Source organism: Phoxinus phoxinus (genome assembly GCF_949152265.1).
Source record: "Phoxinus phoxinus genome assembly, chromosome: 20".
Classification (NCBI taxonomy): domain Eukaryota; kingdom Metazoa; phylum Chordata; class Actinopteri; order Cypriniformes; family Leuciscidae; genus Phoxinus; species Phoxinus phoxinus.
The window spans coordinates 22,620,807-22,645,585 of NC_136895.1; the positions used below are offsets into that span (position 1 = coordinate 22,620,807).

Genomic DNA, 24,779 nt, shown 5'->3' on the forward strand with positions numbered 1-24,779 from the left:
ACATTAAAACTTTATATTCTAAAATGTACATTTCTAACAGTTTGTTTAATACTTACATTTTAATAAACAATGAACATCTCTCTTATTTACTGTTTATTCAATTATACAATATTTCCCATTTCATAAATCTTTGTTTAAAAATAAAATAAAAAATAAAAATAATTCGTAACCTGTTGCAGTTTGAACTGTGTAGAAAAAAATAGTAATAAATCCCATTGCAATACATTTTTGAAAGCCACTCGGCTTCAGAAATTTTCATTTCGTTATTATCTTTTAGTATAACAAGCAACTTTACATTTAAAACTGAGAGACTTACAGTGGTAACTTCAGTCTTGAAGACTGTTGAGCTCAGTTTGACCACCAACTGTCCTGAGGAGAAACATTTGAGGCAGAATATTTGCCTCATAACCTTCATAAACTTGTGTTTAATGAAAATTGAGAGATTATAGTTAAGCAAAATGAACAGTTATAACTTAACCCAGGGATCCAGCTGGGGAATTTCACCTTAACTATTGCATTAACTTAACTTACAAACAATCAAGGAGAATTGTAGAATAAACTAACATTATGTAAACTGGAGGGAGTTTGTCAGCTGACCAATCGTAAAGGATTTATGAGACAGTGGATAACTGTGTCTGACAGTATTATCAACACAAGGAAGACACAAGTGCAATAAAAAATATTTTATTAACAAAAAGACTGACAAAAACCATGAGTGGATAAAGAAATAAAGTGCATTAGGTTTATAAAATGTAAGTGATTAAGTTGTTGCTATGACAGTTATCTGATGAAAAGAAAAACTGGTGAAGATGAAGAACCGTATTCTACTTTAAAGATTATATTAAGATTCATGTATTTAAACAGGGACAATGCACAAATTAACATTAACCTTGTATAAAAACAAGGAGAGATGTATTGTGCCAGGTTGTAGCACAAGTGCTATTTTCCGCCCGTAGTCCCTTGGCATGTCAGTAACACATTAAAATATACAATTTTACAACCACAGTCACACTTCATTTACAATTAAAACTATAGCAATATTTGAATTGCTTCAATATGGAGGAGTTTAATTCCAATATCATCATGATTGTAGGCCTTATACCAAATATGTCTTTATTCTTGCTTCATCTCAGCTCGGACCAAGTTCTTCTCAATCCATTTCACCTGTAAATAAAATAAAATGATCATTTGTAAGAGTACTAAACCAACAGTAATCATTAATATCACTTGTGTACTCTTTCTTTACGAAGTGACATCGCCAACTTCTTTTCTGGCCTGCATTATACAGCGTTTTAACCTTACTAGAAGTTATGTAGCACATCATGGTAGAGAGCATTACGGTTTTTCACAATCAGATCCATCCATGATTTTTCTGAAGTCTGAACTTTCTTGTCAGGTGACTGTGATTGACCAATGCTTTTGAATTTGTGCTTAACTGGTTTTCAATCAATTTAAATTTTGCCCACATTATTTCAATAAAACTTAATTATATTTTCCTTGCACAAATATTGAAAGACTGTCAGAGATTAATGAAAGTATTTTAACATCACTGATGTTTACTCACCTCAGTGTACAGTTTGAGTCTCGTATCACGTCTCTGAGCTGCTTTGAGTCTCTGATCATATTGTTTCTCAGATCAAGCTCTTTTAAAAACTGCAGTGCATTTGAGTTTGTCAAAGACTGAGTTAAAGCAGAAACATCTGTAATGCCACAGTCCTGTAGGCTTGAACGAGACAAACAGACAGAGATCATCTTACTTTCACCAGATCACAAATCTGTATAAAGTATAAAGTGTCTTAGTTTAAAGTGTTGAAGTGTTTGTTAAAGAGATATTCCACACAAGGTTACAGTTAGTTTATAGATATGATGGTTTATTGTTTGAAAAGTTTAAAATATTATTAGGGTAGAGTGGGGGAAAACGCCCCCCTTAAAGGAACACTCCGACTTTTTGGGACTTTAGCCTATTCACCTTATCCCCCAGAGTTAGATAAGTCCATACATACCTTTTTCATCTCCGTGCGTGCTATAAGTCTGTTTGACGCACCCACCGCTAGCCTAGCTTAGCACAAAGACTGGATGTGAATGGTTGCAGCTAGCATACTAATCCAAATAAGTGACAAAATAAAACAAACATTTTCCTATTTACATGTTGTGATTTGTATAGTCACAGAGTGTACAAAAAACAAAGTCACATGAGACACAGACATATTTTAACTGTATAAATACTGGGAACTATATTCTCTGAAGGCGAAGCACTGCTACTTGGGCGGAGTGATAACCGCAGCACCTGAGACGCGCTGGTGAGGAGCAGAGAGTTCGTTCAGAGTTTGGGTAACAGAGTCAGCAATTTATAAATAGTAAAAGCGTAGTTTACAATCATGGATTTTCGCTGTATTGTAAAGAGCTGTGACAATAAACAGGGAGACCAGGTAATACCATGATGTTTCATAGAATTCCAACTAAAAACGCTGACCGGATGAAGAAATGGCTACTTGCTCTGGATATTGATCAAAACACACCTAATGAGATTATCAAGGGACATTATGTTTGCTCGGTACATTTCACTGAGGACGACTATTTTCAAAAAATGGAATACAGCCATCCCATCGATATCACATACAGGACAAAGTGGAGCGGCTGCGGTAAGTGTTCCGTTATATTTTTAAATGTTTAGCCTAACGTTACTGTAACAGTGCTTAGATCTAATGTAACGTTAGTGACACTATTATATGAATAGGGTGGTAACTACTATTGCAGTTGTTTACGGGCTCCATGTATCCCCTGTAATGTTAGTATTGTTGCCTCGAACGCGCTCTGTCGTCCCAGTAACACTTGAGCGGAGCTAGAGGTCACGTTGGTTTTGTTGACAGAAGAAACAACGACGCGTCTCAGGTGCTGCAGTTATCACTCCGCCCAAGTAGCAGTGCTTCGCCTTCAGAGAATATAGTTCCCAGTATTTATACGGTTAAAATATGTCTGTGTCTCATGTGACTTTGTTTTTTGTACACTCTGTGACTATACAAATCACAACATGTAAATAGGAAAATGTTTGTTTTATTTTGTCACTTATTTGGATTAGTATGCTAGCTGCAACCATTCACATCCAGTCTTTGTGCTAAGCTAGGCTAGCGGTGGGTGCGTCAAACAGACTTATAACACGCACGGAGATGAAAAAGGTATGTATGGACTTATCTAACTCTGGGGGATAAGGTGAATAGGCTAAAGTCCCAAAAAGTCGGAGTGTTCCTTTAAGGAAAGTTTTGAGTGACTATGGCAGGAGTTATTCACCAAATATTAAAATTGCTCAGCCTTCATAATTAATTAGTATTTTGACTGAAAATATTTTTGTACAAAGGGGTGTTGTAGTTTTTAATCTCTAAAAGTAAAAGGCAAGTAATGTATCAACAATGTTGATTCAACATGCATATTGATATTTATTTCAGGAATGTCCAAAATTTTTAACATTTATATTTATACATATAACATATAGCCTTGTAAACATATGTTGTCATGCATAAATAAATAAACAAACAGAAAACCCTAAATAAATATTAAACTTATAAATTAGTATATTTAGTGAAATATATTCAATAAATGCATTAAAAGCCACTATGTTTTATCATTGGGTCACCTAACCACCTTCCATCAGTTAACTGTGCTAGAAAGCTAGCTATAATGCTTACTTGAGGTCATTTTTTCATGTTTTGTTCAAATATTTTGATTTTACCACCTAGGTATACTGCATTAAGTGCAAAACAAATGATTTGATAGACATAAATATGTTATTATAGTAATTATGATAGAGAGAAAATGCCCCCTGGGGTTTTACCCCACAAGCTATGACTTTAATTTTTTTTTTAATATATATATATATATATATATATATATATATATATATATAATTATATTAGTTACAAATAACATATGCTCTCAAACCACATACTTCACTATTCATCTATCATACATCACTGAGATATCCTGCAGAACAATATTCTCGTAAACACTTGTTTACTAATATCTAAAAATTATAGCACTTATGTAATCCTCTTCTCTTCAAATACGTCGCTGGTGTCAACTTCTCCATAGAGATTTGTATATCCCCGTTGTCAACGTAGTGCATAGGAACAGTAAAAATGTATCTTGACTTTCTCTAATGATTATTTTGGGAAAAACAGGTGGGGGCCGTTTTACCCCAGGGGGGCGTTTTCCCCTACTCTACCCTATTTTTCCTCACAAACACTTATCGTTTTTTCTTTTTATCAACTGGTCGTATGGATAACCGCTGTGTGCTTTGTGTGATTTATGAAGCGTCATCTTTGGAGGTCCAGTACATAGAGACAGATTATTTATCTAAACATCTTGTTCATCTGAATAAACTCATATACATCTGAGATGACATTAAGGAATGTAAATGATTAAACTTTCAGTTTTGGGTTGAGTATCTCTTTATCGCTACACTACACTTTTGTCCCTCTATTGGTGAAAAATAAAACTAACTAATGGAGTTATTACTTTTCTCTGTGTAAGTGTGTATGATGCAAGTAATTTCCCATGAAATCCATACAAACTGCTCTAAAATACAGCTCAATATTACAGGTTTATCAAAGTGTATTTGGGTAAAGCCACAGTTTGGAAGACTGATCTTTTTGCACTCTCAGATTAATAACATGTTATTTTTTTAAATAAACAAAAAGAAAATGCATAGTATAGCTTTAAACATTTTTATTATTTTAGTCGTTCCTATCTCGGGTGGTACGAAGCACACATGATTTTTAGTGTTGGGTCCGAGTCCACCTTTGTCGAGTCCGAGTCGAGTCCAAGTCCTTAACAACCGAGTACAAGTCCAAGTCCGAGTCCAAAGAGGGCCGAGTCGGACTTGAGTCCGAGTCCTTAACATCCGAGTCCGAGTCGAGTCCGGCCGAGTCCACAAAGATTTAAATGATTTGAAATTGACCTTTCACAAAGACCCTTTATCCTCTGAAGGGTTGGACTAAATTAATGAATGCATTTTTAAACAAATAAGAACAATTTACACCAATGATCCAGTTCAAAAGTTTACACCCCTTGGCTCTTAACGGATGCTTCCTTCTTGTGCATCACTAAATGTTTGCAGGGTTTGTAATAGTTGTGTATGAGTCCCTAAGTTGTCACCAGTGTGGAAATATGGATCTTACAATCATAGTCACTGCTAGTAAGGAGTCAAATATGCAGAAGATGCTGGAAAAGCAAAGAATGTAAGGAGCTGGAGGACTTTTCCTTATGAACAACCATTACAAAAAGAAAGAAAAAAAGTTGTGGATCATTCAGGTAATGACACAATATTAATATGTAATATGTAATCTGTCTTTATTTTGTGTTTGTATTTTATTTAGGCTATTAAACATCTGTTATGTGAAAAATATTTTTCAGTGCAGTAGGCTACTAAATAGAAACAATGTGTGTATGATCCGTCTTATTAAACATTACATTTTGGAGATTCTGCAAGGTGTATGTAAACTTATGACTAAAGTGTAAATGTAACAAAAATGACAACTTATTAGACGCCAAAATGTTGCTATGGTTATCAAGTTTCTTATGTTGCTATGTGTCAAATCATCGCAATTTCATGACTCAAAGGACAAAAATTAAGTGGATTCAACCCCACATTTAAATGCAGTTATCACTCTTTATAATTTACAGTGTGAACGTAACCACTGGTCCTCTAGATTAGAAGTATGAAAAAAATTAACTATTTAGATTGTCAACAGCGCTCCCTTTAAGCCATCACTTACCGCGTTCTGCACTCTCCCTAAAACTCTCGTCATAAACACTGACTGAAGTTGTCCGCACTGCACAGTGAATATCTTATTTATATTGCGTCTGAGAGACTTTGTCTTTTATGAGGGGATTTGCGAAAGGATAAAGCTCGTGCTGATTCTGAACATACATTTTGAGCGAATTCTTCGCATGCTGACTCTAAAACGCCTCTGATTTGCCACTGTGTTTATGCACTTAACTGTGATTGGCTACCATGCTCAACGCTGAAACAACGTCGTTTCGTTTCGTTTTTGAATAATATTGTGTCATCCAGTGCCCAGACTCGACTGGACTCGGACATTTTTCCGAGTCTAAAATGTCTCGAGTCCGTGTCAAGTCCGAGTACAAATTCATCCGAGTGCGTGACAAGTCCGAGTTCATTCAAAATTGGACTCGAGACTGGACTCGAGTCCGAGTCCGAGTTCGAGTACCCCAACTCTAATGATTTTTAAAGTGGTCAGATCACTGTTCTTTCCACACTACACGACATTCAGTTGTTGCTGTGTGCACTGCACGATGGATCGGTTTGGTTACACATTGAATGACTTTACAATAGGAAACATTTTTTTCATTGATCTTCAACAGATATTGTAATGAGAGTCACATGTTTTTATGTTCATATTGTGGTATGTGAACGAGAAATATGTGTATTTGAACGAGAGATAATATTTGTGTTTGTATACCTGTGAACGTGCAGGAGTGAGACACTTTGGGAACAGCTGGGAAGGGACCTTTGGTCCTAGAGGTCAGAGTGCATTTACTTTTGGTGGTTTTAGTGTCAGCTACTGTAAGTGTTAATAGAAACTTGTATAACAATGGGTCTATTAATCTGTGGAATGCATAGCGGAAAGAAGCCCTGATGAATGCGACCTTGAAAAGAGTATAAAGGCTGCCGAGCTGTTCCTGACTTTTGTCTCACTCACTCCACAGGGTAATATTTTTATCATTTATGGTCATGTGACCCAGGGTGACGAGTCCTCGTGATTCATTTTAAAGACAGATGACGGGAGAGTTTGAGTAAACATATGATCAGAATAATTCAAGTTGTTTTGTTTGTAATATATAGGCCTCTTACACACATTTTCATCTTGAATTTCATATGAAGTTTAAATAAGTTAATAGGTCAGAAATGTTTTAAATAGTAGACATGTAAGGTAAATGTGACTATACCAGTGTCAAAGAAGATATGGCAAGTTTTTATAAATTTGAAAGCAGAGAGGGAACGCAGCAACGCACCATATTGATGTAAGAATGTTAATGTAGGAAAAGCTAATGGGCTGCTGGACGCCATACTGTGTTGTCATGGTAACATTCCAAGTGCAGATAATGAGGAAATTACATTGTCTTTGTCTTTACCAAGTGTGTTCCAAACCGCTTCATTACGACACGCAAAAGCCCTGATGCCCTTAAAGTCCCCATTTCAAGGACTATCAGAGTAAGAAGGGCATAAGGATGCTCACTTACAATTGGAATTCACCAAAACTGTGAACTCAGTGTCTTTATTTAAACTGTACATGTGATTTTAAGAATTACAGTTGGTGGCCAACCAGAATATTACCCTGCGGCAAAAATAAACCAGTCGCATTTCAAAGTAATTCGCGAAATAACCGCCAGGTGGCGCAAAGGGACATTTTGCAAAATGGCAGAAATTGCCGTATTTTAAAATGTAAGTGTGCGGCTAATGCCAATGAAATACTACAACTACAGTAATTTCCCAATAAGGCTACAACAAACATGAAAAATTAAAACAAGAGCTATTGACATTTGCTGTACAATAATGAAACAAACACAGATTTGGTGGAGTTGAAACTGCATGTTAAAGTAATTATTAAATAAATAATGTTTTTTAAACAAACGATCATATACAAATTAGTCTACATATAGCACACATATAGACTATTATTTGTATGAACTATTATATATCTCTGTTTGCAGGATATCGGTTTATAAAAAAAAAAAACAGCACAAGGTCTTGTTAAAAAAACTTTTTAAAATGAGGCTGAATGAATGTGTAAAAAGCAGAATAAAACAAAAACTGTTGGGGAAAAAAACAACTTTTTTTTAAATTGGCCTATTAGGCTACAACAGAATTGGTTAAATTTAACGCAAGCTAAATTTAATTAGGTGCAATGATGCTGATTATTTTGACTATTCTATTGAGGAATGAGACGAATGAAAAGAGCGTCTCTCTCGTGTGAGCGAACACACTGACTGCTGGACAACTGAACATTTCTCAGTGAGTAAATTCGTGGTCGAGTGGTAGAACTTAGGTTTCAATAATTTAGGGTTCAAATCCCGAACAAACATGGGCTATTGTAATTTTTTATTATTATCAATGCAGAGAGATTTCTAAAACTTTGTTACACCATATTGTTTTTTTGCTTATATTTATAAAATAAAATGACGATGCATTTCCATTTTACACTAAGGAACAAATATTATCCAACAGAAAGACTGAATTTACATCTGCTTCTGCCTTTGGCTGGCGTTACATTATATGAGGTTCTTTTATTCATACAAATGATTTTAAACCATTCAAGCCAAGACAAATTGATCAAGTTCTCTTTTGGCTTGAAGTTGAACGAACACCAACACGCAATTATGCAAAAATGTCCGTTTTGTCGAGTATCCTCATAAGAGCAGACTGAGCTGTCTTACATTAGTTAAAGTTTTAAATGAAGGCAAAGAGTCGTAAGGTTTTTTAATGGTGATTAATCGTGATTAATCTGAAAAAAGTGTGATTAATCTAGTTAATTTTTGCAATCGATACAAATAAATAACAAAGAAACATGAATAAGTCTTATGTTTATTTTTATTGAATATTTAACAATGTTACTATTTAAGCATCAAGAACGGTAAAACATAAACGCTGTCGGCCAACATCGGTTAACAAAAGACATGTTATCGTCTAAACGCCTAATAATAAAAATGACAGACAATGAATAACAAGCTATGAAAAGTGTTTCGAATCAATAAAAGAACATTTTAAAAAAATTGTTTTTGACAAATATTAAACTAGTGCCAAAATTATGAAGATGTTTTATAGCGCTGAGATTGGAACTCAGAAAGCTTGAAGCACCGCGAGGCACACGTTGAAGTGTAGACCACACAGTTATCGTCTGAACGCTGTGTTAAGAGCATGAGCTTAACTAAATCTTATGCTCATGCAAAGCCTCATTAATGTAACGTTTTTATATTGCAGTGTTTTATGTTGAAATTGTTTCATTATTTATTAAAGAAAACGATGCTAATAACAACTTACTGTAAGCCTATTGAATTCTTGATATAATAAAGAATGCTTAAACACAAATGCTGCCGACGGACATCGGTTAGCAAGTCCTGACAATGTTTTAATTTTACAACCATTTAGTATAATTTATTTCACTGTTATGTTTCAGTAAATAAATCTACTAACAAATTAAAATAACACAAAGTATAAGACACATGACCTATTGACATGCGTAGCCTTTCTAAATTATAGAAAAACTGGGCACACAATGTTAACGTTTAGCCTACTTTGCTTAAATGTGATCCAATAATAGAAGCCTACATTTTTTTCAGTTCATTTGTACTGTAATTTGGGTAATGTGATTAAGAATTTGTTTAACTACAATGTTTCACTTGAATTTATCGGCTACCACAGTTCTCAATGAGTCGCAGCAGATTATGCAATAGAGAGAATAAACTGACACTTTTCAAAGTCTGTGATTATAGCGCCTCTTAGCGGTAAAATGCAGCAAATACACATCCCCAATTTTACCACTGTGGAAACGACGGCGGTAAAAGTATTATTCTGGTTGTCAACAAACTGTATGATTGATGTATGTGAATGTTACTGACCTCAATCTCTCCAGTTTACAGTGTGAATCCTTCAGTACGTCACATAAGTGATTCACTCCTGTGTTTCTTATTTCATTCCCGCACAGGTTCAGCTCTCTCAGGTGTGATGGGTTTGATTTCAGAGCTGAAGTCACAGCAGAACAACCTTTATCCGTCATATCACAGTAACTTAACCTTCAATGGGAGAAATAAGACAAACAAAGTCTTAATTCTGTTTCAGTCAAATACCAAAACTCTTTTGCCTTTCGTTTAGATTAAATTATTCTTCCTCACCACAATATATCCAGTTTACAGTGTGAATCCTTCAGTACGTCACATAAGTGATTCACTCCTGTGTTTTTTATTTGATTCTTATTGAGGTTCAGCACTCTCAGGTGTGATGGGTTTGATTTCAGAGCTGAAGTCAGGATGAGACACTGTTCCTCTGTAATACTGCATCCAAACAGACTGAAGACAGAAAGAGAAAAGACTAACTGAAATGCTACATCAGGCACTAGTTTAATTTCTGATACTCTGTTTTTAAGGGTGTCACACTAGTTCTGTGTGCTGGAAGATGTTGATTCTTCTCAATCATTTTTCAACAATATATTTTGTCAGTTTTCTTTACTCTTTATCGTAGCAGATTTCTACAGAACGACATTTACACAATCAGTACATTGTATCAAATTGTTCAACTTTAACGCAATAGACCTTAGTCAGGTTAAACGACATATTGAATTGTATGTCTATTGTGATGGGGCTATAGAGGTACTTTTTAACACTTTTAGGTAACAACACTTAAGAAAAAGAAAATACACACAAAATAAATAAATACAAAATCCCTCAAAAAATAAATTACAAAATTCGTACACAGCACACTAAATGCACAAATATACACCAAAAGCTCTTTCCACAGCACACTTGTATGACTAATATAAATACCCTCAGCAGCGCCCTCTATTGACTTGGCTACACTATGAAAAGGAGTTTGTGAGATAAATTAAAATATATACTGGTACACGAAGATTTATTACTAACTAGTTAAAAAACATTTAAAATAAAGTGTAACAGAAGGTGCACAGCCATAAACACTATTACTTGCTGTCTTAAAATAAACTAAACCTTAAACTTTAATCAACACAGTGACTGCTGTACAGTAAAATGTTACCAACTTTAGATTTCCCAGCTTGCATTCTGGGTTCATCAGTAGATCACTGAGGTTTTTCACTCCAGAGTCTCCTAGTTTATTCTCACTGAGGTTCAGATCTCTCAGGTGTGATGGGTTTGATTTCAGAGCTGAAGTCAGGATGAGACACTGTTCCTCTGTCATACTGCATCCACACAGACTGAAGACAGAAAGAGAAAAGAAAGTGACTCAGATCTATGATGGCCCACTCATTTTTTTTGTGCAGGGCGTAGTTTTGATTTGAACATTGGGAGGAGTTGAAGTGTCAACCGTTTAGCGGGGTCCCGGGGCATGCTCTCTCATGAGATTTACTTATTTGTTTGTTTGTTTTTGCAAAATAGTTTTTTGTGGTATAATCCACACATGCATTGATAACATAACTGCAATAAAGTAATAGTTAACAATTATTTGTTTACATAGGATAATAATGTATTTTATTTTATTTAAGCTAATACTTATCCGTTTGACAGAATTTTCTAAATCAAAGCGCCATAGTAGGTCAAACTAACTTTACTTAAAATGTTCTTATATTGAAAATGTTAATTTCCTGTCATCTCTTGGCATATCTGAAAGCCAGGTTTTTTCTAATATTTGTCATTATTAGCAGAAAACACAAATTGTTTAGTTAATAATTCAAGAAGGTACTCTTGATTCTAACTTGTACTTGGCCTAAAAGGTTGTTCTGGTAATTATTTAACTATTAGCATTTATTACAATAAGTACATAATCACAGGTAAGATCATTGATGTCTCCTCATTACCATAAGGCCAATGTTAACTTTTTATCTTTCTATTTTTATCTATAGCATTTGCAATGAAAAATAGCAACCTACACATTCAGAAACTATACACATGCCACAGTTGTAATGTAAATCTTTAGTGAAAAATCTATTATCTTAACAGATAATCTATTGCAAATTCTACAAGTTAGTCAAAATTCACCACAATAAATACAATAGAATTTGATAAATTCTAGTAAGATTGGTCATGAGTTGTTTAAAAAGCTTTCTAATTTATGTTGGTGCAGGATGATGTTTCTCCTCTTTTCATCAGTCTTTTTGGTTTATGTGGCTGTTTTAGATCATGTTTGACTTTCTCCATTGTGTTTTAAAGCGGTAAATTCACAATAGAACTCAAATGGGTTGCACATTTTATCACCAGCTTCGCGATAGGAACGGCTCGAGCGAATCTTATCATACTTTTGTAGCGCATTGGTGAACGGTCGTAGAGTAGCAGTGATTCGCGAGCGGCACTCATGTACACAGTCAAATAAACCGGACTTCAGTCATAATACACAGATAATTGGTCCGTTTGATTCGTACGGGAACATTGTGCTTATAAAATCTCTGAATGCGAAATGTATATAACTAATGGCCCGGTTCTATGTTTACATTAACCATGGTAAGCTACAAATATTGCTTGCTTGTTTTGGTTATTGGGGGGTTTACCTCCCCCATCCCCTCCAAAACCTACACCCCTTGTCATGTCTGATAGTAGTTTGTCATTCGAAAATCACTACATATATTAACTGAATAAAAAATATATCAGAATAATGTAATGTGTTTCCTTCAACAGTCAAAAACTGAAATAATTATTAAAATCAATTTACTGGTTTTGTGTCTGTCAATCGCCCCTGACTCAATCAAATGAGGAAATCGCACTACCAGCTACTGTAACATTACTATTAAAGGTAATAAAAATAAAAATTTTAACCATGTGAAATACTCACTTCAGTGTGTTGAGTTGACAGTGTTTATCCTGCAGAAGAGCAGAAATCTGATTCACTCGTGTGATTCCAAGTTTACGTTTACTCAGATTCAGCTTTCTCAGGAGTAACGGGTGTTTACCCACAATTCCTCTCACATACTGACAGGCTTCATCTGCATCAAGACCCAAAAACCTGCAGAAGAGAAGATGAAGCAGGATTCAGTTAAATTCTCAACTAAACTTGGTGTAATGACAAAATCCATTTTTACATGATTTTAGTCTTGGAATCATGCAGTCAACTTTGATGTAACAACATATTATGTAGCTTATTGTATTATTAAAATAATATTTCTATAAATAATTTGGCTGCATATAATGTATGTTGTGTTATTTCATCACGTCCCACCTCAGTGTCTTCAGTTGACAGTCTGGATCCTGTAGTAAATCATTGAGCTGCTTCACTCCTGATTGTCCAGGATCATTTCCTGTGAGATCCAGCTCTATCAGGTGTGAAGGGTTTGATCTCAGAGCTGAAGCCAGAGCTTTATAACCTTCTTCTGTGATACTGCAGTCTGAGAGTCTACAGAAAAGAATAGAGATTATATCACTGAATATAAAGACAAATGAAATGCCCAGTGTTAGACACAATAGAGTTATAGTCTAACATTATCAACTCACCTGAGTTTCTCCAGTTTACAGTTCTCCTTCAGTCCATCAGAGAGCAGCTTCGCTCCTGAATCCTTCAGATTATTATTGCTCAGGTCAAGATCCTTCAGACTGCTGGAGTCAGAACTGAGAACTAAAGTCAGAGCTGAACAGCATTCCTCTGTTAGTGCACACTGGCTGAGTCTGAATAAATAAATAAAATTGCCAATGTATTTGATTCAAACCAGCTTCACCAGTATGAGAAGCATGCTAGTGCCTCTCGAGGCCAGGGAGTGAGTTTTACTGCACATCTGTTACTATCAGGCCTCAGTTTCAGTCTCATAGTTTCAGATCTCATGATTAGTTCAGATACAGTTAGCTGGATATTGCAATCTTATTAATTTCTTTTCATTTGGACCTTGCCACAATCATTTTGCTATGCTATAATTCACGTAGCTTCTACAATATTTAAAAAAGCAGAGCAGATAGATCTACAACTAGCAAATCAAAAATCTAATTTTGTAGGTTTCATTAATTCATGATGGTCTTTATGGTGATGTAAATTAACAATATTTGTTTCTGAAACAAAGTAGATAGTATAGTGGTAATCTAATTTTTAGTCGTCACAATTTATGTTAATTACCTTATGGTACTGAAATCTATTATGTACACAAACTTGGTAAAGTATATCTAAATCACACCTTTTGTCTGCTGTCACACAACTTACCTCAGTATCTCCAGTTTACACTTTACACTCTTCAGTCCAGAGCAGAGAGTAATTACTCCTGAACTCTGTAGATTATTATTGTTCATATTCAGCTCTTCCAGATTGTTATCTGATCCGAGAGCTTTAGCCAGACTTGAACAGCTTTTGTCTGTTAAATCACAATCGTTTAACCTACAAGAAATAATTTAGAAATAAAGTAAAATTTTATACAAACAATGGATTTGCTAAATACAAATATTAAAAAAAAATCAATTTAGTAATTTTAGACAAACAATAAATATACTCTAGGGTGGTGGCCTACACTGACAATACAGCTTTTCTCATTCTGCTACATAAAAACAAACAAACAAACATGATTGAATAAAGTAAATGTCATCTTTAATCAAAAGGAGTTTAGTTTGATTTAACTTTCTTAATGAGTCTGTAGACGTGGAGAATCTGGGAGTTAATAATGATTTGATGTGGGCGACATAAGTATTTAAAGTTTGTCACATGACTCGCACAGAAATCTGGAGGGCAAAACATCCATAGAACTGAATCAAACGACCGTAAATTTAACACCTATTCCTACCTACAAATATGTATATACCTCTCAAAAGAAGAAAAACAAAGATAAAAAGAACAAACGACAAGATTTGTGAAGCCGCCGCAGCATTTTAATCACTAAAACGGCTGGACATTGTAAAACGTCAACGTAAAAAACAAAGCTATATTTAACTACAGTGATATTAAGAGATCAAATTCAGTACTCCCTGATAATGATGCATACTAAATAGATGCAAGCAGAATACAAACTCGACACACTGTGGGCCCTATCTTGCACCCAGCGCAATTGACTTTGAACACCGACGCATGTATCATTCCTATTTTGCACCCGCGCACAGCTGACTTTTCCCTCCACAGACGCACGTCGGTAAATTAGGGAATGAATTTGCGCTCGCGGGGGCGGTTCAGCGCAAAGAGGAGGCGTGTTCCGGCGCAAAACTTCCCTGGTGCTATTTTCCAATTTTAGAAAGCAATTGCGCCACTGACCAGGAAAAAAACAGTCTAAAGACAGTGGCGCGTTGCGCGTTAGTGATATGGTATTTTAAGGGCGCGTGCTTGGCCATAATGTAGCGTGTTAACGCGCATACACTTTGATTATCTAATAATTATAAACAGACGCAGCAGTTTTCATTTTTGCAAATCATACATTATTACAAGGAAAAATATTAACACACGAGGGAAATCATTGTTGTGTCCGTGAAGATGTGAAAAAGATCTATCTAGATTTTTTTTTTTTAATCTAGATTAGGCTACACATTTACCCAAATTATACGCCTGTTTAACCGAAGCTAATTTGGGTGGGTTTCTCCCATCATCCCCAATGTCACTTCTCTGTGTTTTACGGTCCTGACGAGAACGTCGGTCTCCTCCGCTGTGAACCGCTCCTGGCGTGCGCTGGCAGACCCGCCGTTATAATAGCAATCCGCCATGGAACAAGCGCGCCTGCTCTTAAAGGGAATGTGAGAGGACGCTCTGATTGGTTTATTTCACGTTACGCCCAAACCACACCTATGAATAATGAAGCTACTTCAGACCAACCCCTTTTAGATTTGCGCCAGGCGCAAGAGTCATTTATCCCGCCGGGAAAATAGCAACAGCACCGGGATCCGCCCACAAAGTTACTTGCGCTTTGACACTTGCGTTTCAGATCGTTAAAATAGGGCCCTATATGTCAATATGATTTGCAGAATTAAATTTTAAAATGTTGTTTCTTTCTCTACAAAAATAATTGTTGAAAAACAGAATGTCCTGGGTGCTTAAAACTAGTTTACACATTTTTTACCATCCTAATAATCAATAATGGTTATAGTTCACCATAAAAATTGTAAATGAATATGGTTAAATAACGTTAGTATTGTAGAATACAGACTCTTTATAGTTGTTGTGGAATTGCTGTTTTATTTTGCACCGGCATTCATAGGGTTAATTCATAGGGTTTGAAAGCCCGGACGAGGAACTAGAGAGTGAGTTTGGCTGGTGCGCCTTTGATACATTTGTTCTGCGTTACGATTGTCTGTCGTTCTTCAGATATCACAGTATACTTATATCTGGTATATGATTAATAATTTTCTTATAGAGGTTTATGATAAATTTATTTTTTCTTTTAAATTACTTTTTAGTCTTTAAATCATGTCTTCAACCTGACTCCTGGAGGCCCAGTGTCCAGCAGAGTTTAGCTCCAACCTTAATTAACACATCTGAACCAGATAATCAAGCTCTTCGGGATTACTTTAAAATCACAAAATGAAGCAGGTTGGATATAAACTTTGTAGCGCAGTGGTTCTTCAGGGCCAGGTTGAAGACCTCTGCTTTAAATTACTTACAGAGCTCTTTTGGAGATTTTCACAACTTCCAACAGTCTAAAGAGACACTCATCTGATTTCTTGAATTTCTGAAGCTCAAACTCCTCCATCTCCTCCTCTGATGTCAACAACACAAAGGCCACAGCAGACCACTGGGCCGGTGAAAGTTCAGCAGATGAAAGACTTCCTTCTCTAAAGTGGGTCTGAATCTCTTTCACCAGAGTTTGATCATTCAGTTCATTCAGACAGTGGAACAGATTGATGGATCTCTCTGGAGACAGATTATCTTCTAATTTCAACTTGATGTACTGAACCATTTCATTTTTGCTCTGGTCATTGTCTTCTTGCTGTGTCAACAGTCCTCGTAAGAGTCGCCGATTGGACTGGAGTAACAGACCGAGGAGGAAGCGAAGGAAAAGGTCCAGGTGTCCATTGTCACTCTCGAGCGCCTTGTCCACTGCAGTCTTGAGCAAATCAATCATGGCTTCATTCTTGTTTTCCTGTTCTGTAGACTCATGAACAAACACACTTTTCTTGATGTATGGAATCAGGTATGAATAAAGGGTATTGAGCAAATCAATCATGGTTTTACTGTTGTTTTCCTGTTCAGCAGACTCATGAACAAACACACTTTTCTTCTTTATGTCTAGAAACAGATGTGCATAAATGCCTGCAATAAACTCTTGAATGCTCAAGTGTACAAAGCAGTATGTGGTACCAACAGTTATCCCTCTTTCCTCCTTAAAGATCTGGGTACACATGCCTGAATACACTGATGCTTTATAGACGTCAATACCACAGGCTTCCAGGTCTGTGTCATAGAAGATCAGGTTGTTTCTTTCCAGCTCTTGAAATGCCAGTCTCCCCAGTGAAAGGATGGCGTCTTTATCCCAGGAAACATCTGGTATGTATTCTCCATCATACTTTCGTTTGCTCTGCTGGATCTGAAAGCGGAGAAAGTGTGTGTACATTTGTGTCAGAGTCTTGGGAGTGTCTTCAGTATTTGATTCCTGCAGTGTTTTAGAGGCGTCGTCAGCCTGATTGTTTTTTACATCATTACTTCTTTTCTCTTCAAATATGTTCTGAAGAACAGTGGCAGAAATCCAGCAGAAGACTGGGATGTGGCACATGATAAAGAGACTCTTTGATTGTTTAACATGATCAAATATTTCACTGGCCAGATTTTTATTCTTGAATCTTCTTTTGAAATACTCTTCCTTTTGTGCATCATTGAATCCTCGTATCTCTGTCAGCCGGTCGATACATTCAGGAGGAATCTTAATGGCAGCTGCTGGTCTGGTGGTGATCCAGATGAGAGCAGAAGGAAACAGATTTCCCTTGATGAGGTTTGTCAGGAGAACATCCAGAGAGGCTGGTGATGATACATCACTCCACGTCTTATTAGCATCAAAGTTTAAAGGAAGACGACATTCATCCAATCCATCAAGGATGAACAGGACTTTGAATTGATTCCTTCTTGTAAGGTTCAGTCCTTTTGTCTCTGGGAAAAATTGAGTTATAAGATCCAACAAACTTTGTGTTTCTTTCTCCTGTAAGTTCATCTCTCTGAATGGAAGAGGAAATATGAAGCTGATATCTTGATTTTCTTTTCCTTCAGCCCAATCCAGAACAAACTTTTGCACAGAGATGGATTTTCCAATGCCAGCAACTCCTTTTGTCAGTACAGTTCTGATCTCCTTGTCTTGTTCAGGAGCTTCAAACAAATGTGTGCATTGAACTGGTATCTCTTGTGAATCAGGGCACCTGGAAGCAACTTCAATCTGTCTGACCTCATGTTCAGTATTGACCTGTTCACTACAACCCTGAGTGATATAGAGATCTGTGTAGATGTTATTCAGAAGTGTAGAGTCACCGTGCTTTGCAATTCCTTCAAACACACATTGATACTTCTTCTTTAGGCCACATTTTAGCTGATGAATGAAGATCAGCTCATCTAAACACAGGAACAAATACAGATAGTTATAGTTTTAATTTTCTCTCCTACATTTATAAGTGATAATCTGACAGATGGTCATGAGTCTCTTACCTTCTAGAGTATTAGCAGCTTCATCTTGCTTCATCTCTCTCAGGTAGTGTAGTGTGAGATCAAGAGCTGCTTCTTTAATACTGCATCTGTTCTCATTAAAGTCCTTCACTAAGTATCCTATGTCATCTTTTTGTAATATTTTCTTAAACTTTTCCAGCTCATTTTTCAAATAAGTGATTATTTTGTTCTCAAGATTCTACAAACAAAGCAAAAAAGAAAAAAAAGAATAATCAAATCGTATAAATACAAAAAAAATTGAATACATTTTTTTTTTGATCATTTTCATTCTTATTTTATGAGTACTTAAAATGAAGAGTAAATTGTCAAAAACAATTAGAAATTAAATTTCTACTTTTGCTGGAAAACATGATAAATAATCAATTTGTTTGTTATAACTATTAAATACTTATGACATTTTTTGAAAGTTTTCTTACCTGGAAGATCCCCAGTAGATCGTCTGTGAAATTCTTGTGTTTCTTGTGAGTCTGGAAATCTGAATCTAATGTTTCATATTGAGGCCTGTTAGCAAATAAAATAAATCAAAAAGACTGCATTTCCAGGAAAAATATTACTAAAATCTCCAGTAAATATTTTAGCCAAAAAAAAAAAAAAAAAAGACTCTGGTAAATATTTGAACTATACAGATTTATGATAATTCTTCATCAATACACCTTCTAACACAGTCTGTGACCAAAAATAAGAAACAAATGAAATACCTTTTGGTAGATGATGGCGTTTCCTCACTGAAGTTTGGTTGGACACCATCTTTTGACCAGTCACTCTTCACAGACACAGAGCTGGACACATGTGAGCCTGATCTTTCACTAATAACACAAAGAACAGAGAAAAAAACACTTAATTACAGGAGATACTTCAGTATAATTTGAAGAGGGTGTTTAATGTTACAAGTGGTAATTAAATACAGTATAGTCGTGTATTTGTCCCTCTCATGACTGGATAGATGGATTTATTCATGATCTTTTTTGGTAAATGTATGCCCCCAAGTGGTTACTAGTTATAGGAAAGAAGCTGCAGACTGAGTTCAATAAAGAGGAAATCAGACTAGCGGACATTGTATTCATTGTAGAGTTGGGGTACTCGAACTCGGACTCGGACTCGAGTCCAGTCTCGAGTCCAATTTTGAATGAACTCGGACTTGTCACGCACTCGGATGAATTTGTACTCGGACTTGACACGGACTCGAGACATTTTAGACTCGGAAAAATGTCCGAGTCCAGTCGAGTCTGGGCACTGGATGACACAATATTATTCAAAAACGAAACGAAACGACGTTGTTTCAGCGTTGAGCATGGTAGCCAATCACAGTTAAGTGCATAAACACAGTGGCAAATCAGAGGCGTTTTAGAGTCAGCATGCGAAGAATTCGCTCAAAATGTATGTTCAGAATCAGCACGAGCTTTATCCTTTCGCAAATCCCCTCATAAAAGACAAAGTCTCTCAGACGCAATATAAATAAGATATTCACTGTGCAGTGCGGACAACTTCAGTCAGTGTTTATGACGAGAGTTTTAGGGAGAGTGCAGAACGCGGTAAGTGATGGCTTAAAGGGAGCGCTGTTGACAATCTAAATAGTTAATTTTTTTCATACTTCTAATCTAGAGGACCAGTGGTTACGTTCACACTGTAAATTATAAAGAGTGATAACTGCATTTAAATGTGGGGTTGAATCCACTTAATTTTTGTCCTTTGAGTCATGAAATTGCGATGATTTGACACATAGCAACATAAGAAACTTGATAACCATAGCAACATTTTGGCGTCTAATAAGTTGTCATTTTTGTTACATTTACACTTTAGTCATAAGTTTACATACACCTTGCAGAATCTCCAAAATGTAATGTTTAATAAGACGGATCATACACACATTGTTTCTATTTAGTAGCCTACTGCACTGAAAAATATTTTTCACATAACAGATGTTTAATAGCCTAAATAAAATACAAACACAAAATAAAGACAGATTACATATTACATATTAATATTGTGTCATTACCTGAATGATCCACAACTTTTTTTCTTTCTTTTTGTAATGGTTGTTCATAAGGAAAAGTCCTCCAGCTCCTTACATTCTTTGCTTTTCCAGCATCTTCTGCATATTTGACTCCTTACTAGCAGTGACTATGATTGTAAGATCCATATTTCCACACTGGTGACAACTTAGGGACTCATACACAACTATTACAAACCCTGCAAACATTTAGTGATGCACAAGAAGGAAGCATCCGTTAAGAGCCAAGGGGTGTAAACTTTTGAACTGGATCATTGGTGTAAATTGTTCTTATTTGTTTAAAAATGCATTCATTAATTTAGTCCAACCCTTCAGAGGATAAAGGGTCTTTGTGAAAGGTCAATTTCAAATCATTTAAATCTTTGTGGACTCGGCCGGACTCGACTCGGACTCGGATGTTAAGGACTCGGACTCAAGTCCGACTCGGCCCTCTTTGGACTCGGACTTGGACTTGTACTCGGTTGTTAAGGACTTGGACTCGACTCGGACTCGACAAAGGTGGACTCGGACCCAACACTAATTCATTGTATTCTGCCGTGATAACAACTCACCTGACACCTGCTTGTATCTATCTAGTAATCCTGAAAACATTGATTGCCTTGGTCAGGTGTGTTTAATTAAGGTTGGAGCTAAACACTGCAGGACAGTGGCCCTCCAGGACCGGAGTTGCCTATCCCATAGACCATCGTAGATAAATTATAACTCAATAATGTAAAACATATAAAAATACCTTTTGATAGATGTATTTTTCTCACTGAAGTTCGGTGGGACACCATCCTTTGAACGGTCACTCTTCACAGACACAGAGCTGGACACATGTGAGCCTGATCTTTTCCTAATGACACAAAGAGAGAAGAAACTATTTCATTACAGAAGTTCATCTGTGTTTGATAACGCCACAAACTCTCTCTATTCTCTTCACAGACGGAATAGTGATGAGGCATTTGCACAATCATAACTTATAGACACATTTTAATTTTAAAAATTAATGATAAAAATCAAAAATAAAATAACAATATTTTAGTACTGAATATAACACTACTGCTGAAGAAGAGACTGTACATTTGATTTAGACCAAATATTTATTTTCCTTTTCAGATTTTAAATGTTTATCATCTACTGGCCACAATTTTTTTTTTATTAGGAAGTTCTGAAGTTCTGCAAAGCATTTGCAAATATAAAACAATGCTCTGTTCTTCAGGAAGAATCTAAAACTTCAGTAGTTTAAAATGATTGTGCGAAACAGGCGCAGTCTTACCTCAGTTTCTCTGAGAGACTCATCTTAGAGAGAGAGTCCTTCCCTCACTCCTCTGACATACCGCAGCTAAACTGCCATTGAAAACAGATCAGCACTGGTTTGTGGAAACAATCAGTCGTTCAGTTTGACCTGGAGATGACAATATATGTTCCTGAGATTAATAACATGGCAGTTATTCAAGAAAATAATGAAGAATGTTAAGTTAGCAACAACAACAAACACTATAACATAAAGTGAGTCATGGCTCTAAATGTAAGTGAATTGAAAATTTACACTGTTAAAAACATTGAGTGGGAAAAATAAACCCCGTTTGTTACATTCTCTATTGCAGTTTAGTATAATTTTACAATCATATTTAATGTTTTATTAATTGTTGATTCTTTTGTCATTTGATCATTATTTCAAGTTCACAATATATTTAATCATTTTCAAATGCTCTCCTCCTCAATAGGTGTATCATTCTTTCAGTGTTTTTTTATTTAATATTGAAAGTAGAATTTGTTTTAAATGGCTCCTTTTTCAATAAAAAAAGAAAACAAGAATTCAGCTTGCTTTTTCGTTCATCGGAGTGAGTAAATTATCAGCACTTTTTTGTGTGAAAGTGAACTAATCCTTTAACCTTACAGCATACAGATACAGATCCATTAAGAATTATTAAACAGTAGAATACAAATTAAATATAAAACATTTTGAATATGGCGACCTGAAGGCGGCTCAAATATAACCCGTTTTCATAAATGACAATCCATCCAAACAAATTAAATATAAAGGTTTTATTTAGAAAAAGAACATTAACAACTTACAAAAAGATCAAAACATAAAAATGACCAAATCAAATATTAAAAATACAATATAAAAAAGAAAGAAAAAGAAACATCAACAACTTAAGATAATAAAATATAAAACTCTGTTGCTGCTGGGAAGTTGGCCATTCCATTTTATATTATAATATAAATATATAGCCAATTTTATATAGCCAAACATTTGTATTTGTATGCTGTATTATAAAATGAATGTGAAAGTTTCAAACTTGAATGAATGAATGAAGGCATTTTGAATGAAACTTCATCTTATTGTGCTTGAACAATGACAAATATTATTCTACTCTATTAGCGTATGCTCTCTCTGCAACAAGCCATTGTTCAGACAAATTCAATATTATAGTTCAAATCAATGATGGACTTTGTCAAAGATGAGAGCTTTAGTGAGGAAATGCTATTTTCATATCAATGATCTAAAGAAAAGAGTTAAATATATTTGTGGCTTAAATAACACTTTATAATAGGTTGCACGTGCTTCATGTTTACACCTTTGGATTCAGATAATTCGAGTTTAACATGATATCCCATCATGTTCGCATTGGTAATAATATCTACAAGGTGCCAGTGTCATTTCATGACATTTAGCTCTGAATTGGACGGGCTATGTGCAGTCTGCTTTTAGCACACCCGGCGAAATCGAGGCGATCAGTGTCTACGTTTAACGGCTTGGCTATAGCCCTGATTTAGACCAGCGGTTAGTATACCCAAAATAGTCTTAAAATTGTTTACATGTTTTTCGCCCACGCAGCTTCATGTTTGCTGTCACACATTCATAAAAAAAATATACGATATTATTTGACTGTCTTTTATTTTAAATTAAATTAAAATGCAATTACATTTCTCAACCGCTAGATGGCAACAGCCCAACTGAGACATGACTACTGGCAACGCGAGACTTGATAGTTAGTAGAGATCACCGTTCTCACGATCCCGCGATAAACATTTCCACCATTTTGAAAAATTGTAAACGAGCCAGAGCATTGCATTCAGCTGTCGGTCGAAGAGAACAGGAAAAATACATTCCTACTTTTGTCTTGTAAGTATCTGTGTTTTCGTTTTGACACGTGCTCATTTTTTAGCTAAATTATTTGTTACCATGTGTTGTTGGAATCGTGACATTTTAGCGGGTAACAGTGTATCGTGGTACATGCACGTATAACCCCATGTTTACGTGGTCTTAAACTAGAATGATCTGAATTCAAAGGTGTAAACATGAAACATGTGCAACCTATTATAAAGTGAAAGCCACAAATATATTTTACTCTTTTCTTTAGATCATTATGATATGAAAATAGAATTTCCTCACTTGCAGCCCGGACTCACGAAAGTGCGCATCTATACGACGAATGTTATTTCTCGTGCCATTTATACGGCAAAAATAGTTTGTGTGCATATGATACGCACTTTATGGCGTGTAAGACGCACGCACCCCCCACCCCTAATCCTACCCAAGGGTTTTCAGTGCGTAGCATATGCACGCAAAAAACATTTTTGGCGTATAAATGGTACGAGAAATAACATTCGTGGTATAGATACGCACTTTCATGAGATCGTGTTGCAGCCTCTCATCTTTGACAAAGTCCATCATTGATTTAAACTATAATATTGAATTTGTCTGAACAATGGCTTGTTACTGTAAAAGCTGGCTATTCGCCCCAACTTCCGGTCTCCAAATAGCCGGTAAAGAACGCGCGTGTTCAATTCTTTCCAGCGTCTCAAAGGAATTTTGGTTAAATAAGACACATGTTCTCATATGCAATGATCTCGTTTTAATCTGACTCCATGAATTAAAAAAGGTTCAATGTGCAATAAGGTTATGTTTACACTTAAAATAGTTACAACATGGATGTAATGAGAATTTAAACCATTTGTACCCAGCATAAATGTAAAATGTTACGAGAGAGAGAGAGAGAGAGAGAAAGAGAGAGAGAGCGAGAGAGAAAGAGAGAGAGAGCGAGAGAGCAAGAGAGAGAGAGAGAGAGAGAGAGAGAGACTCTCTCAAGACCAGCTCAGCATCCCCAGAAAAGAGCCAGAAGAACACTTACAATACTGTTTTGACATTTCCACCGACCATGTGACTAACACCTAGGTGTGAGATATTCAAACTGACCAATCAGACCATCACAATTTCCCCCATTGTCCAAAAGCTTTGGCCTACAGGCCCACATCAATCTTAGCACTGCTGTGCTGGAAATGTCTGAGAGAAAAGCAAGTGTCTTTGTTGCTTTGAAATAATCTTGGATTATTTCCAACCTTACATTACATAAAGAGAGCATAAGCTAATAGAGTAGAATAATATTTGTCATTGTACAAGCACAATAAGATGATGAAGTTTCATTCAAAATTCATTCAAGTTTAAAACTTTCAAATTTATTTTATAATACAGCATAAAAATAC

At 35.7% G+C, this 24,779-nt stretch overlaps 1 protein-coding gene across 1 annotated transcript in view; it reads right to left on the reverse strand.

The window, feature by feature from the left end:
- Positions 1-263: 263 nt before the first annotated feature.
- The window catches only part of LOC306988936 (NACHT, LRR and PYD domains-containing protein 3-like), a 35,944-nt gene continuing 11,428 nt past the window's right edge, over positions 264-24,779 (reverse strand). Inside the window, exons 3-17 of the mRNA XM_079594162.1 lie at positions 21,562-21,690; positions 21,034-21,138; positions 18,991-19,098; positions 18,709-18,793; positions 18,275-18,470; positions 16,249-18,181; positions 13,880-14,050; positions 13,186-13,356; positions 12,914-13,087; positions 12,530-12,700; positions 10,788-10,961; positions 9,910-10,083; positions 9,637-9,810; positions 1,565-1,723; positions 264-1,164 (exon numbers count right to left, since the gene is read on the reverse strand). Coding sequence (XP_079450288.1) covers positions 1,161-1,164; positions 1,565-1,723; positions 9,637-9,810; positions 9,910-10,083; positions 10,788-10,961; positions 12,530-12,700; positions 12,914-13,087; positions 13,186-13,356; positions 13,880-14,050; positions 16,249-18,181; positions 18,275-18,470; positions 18,709-18,793; positions 18,991-19,098; positions 21,034-21,138; positions 21,562-21,584 — 3,822 coding nt within the window. The 5' untranslated portion in view covers positions 21,585-21,690 and the 3' untranslated portion in view covers positions 264-1,160. The remainder of the gene's footprint in view (positions 1,165-1,564; positions 1,724-9,636; positions 9,811-9,909; positions 10,084-10,787; positions 10,962-12,529; positions 12,701-12,913; positions 13,088-13,185; positions 13,357-13,879; positions 14,051-16,248; positions 18,182-18,274; positions 18,471-18,708; positions 18,794-18,990; positions 19,099-21,033; positions 21,139-21,561; positions 21,691-24,779) is intronic.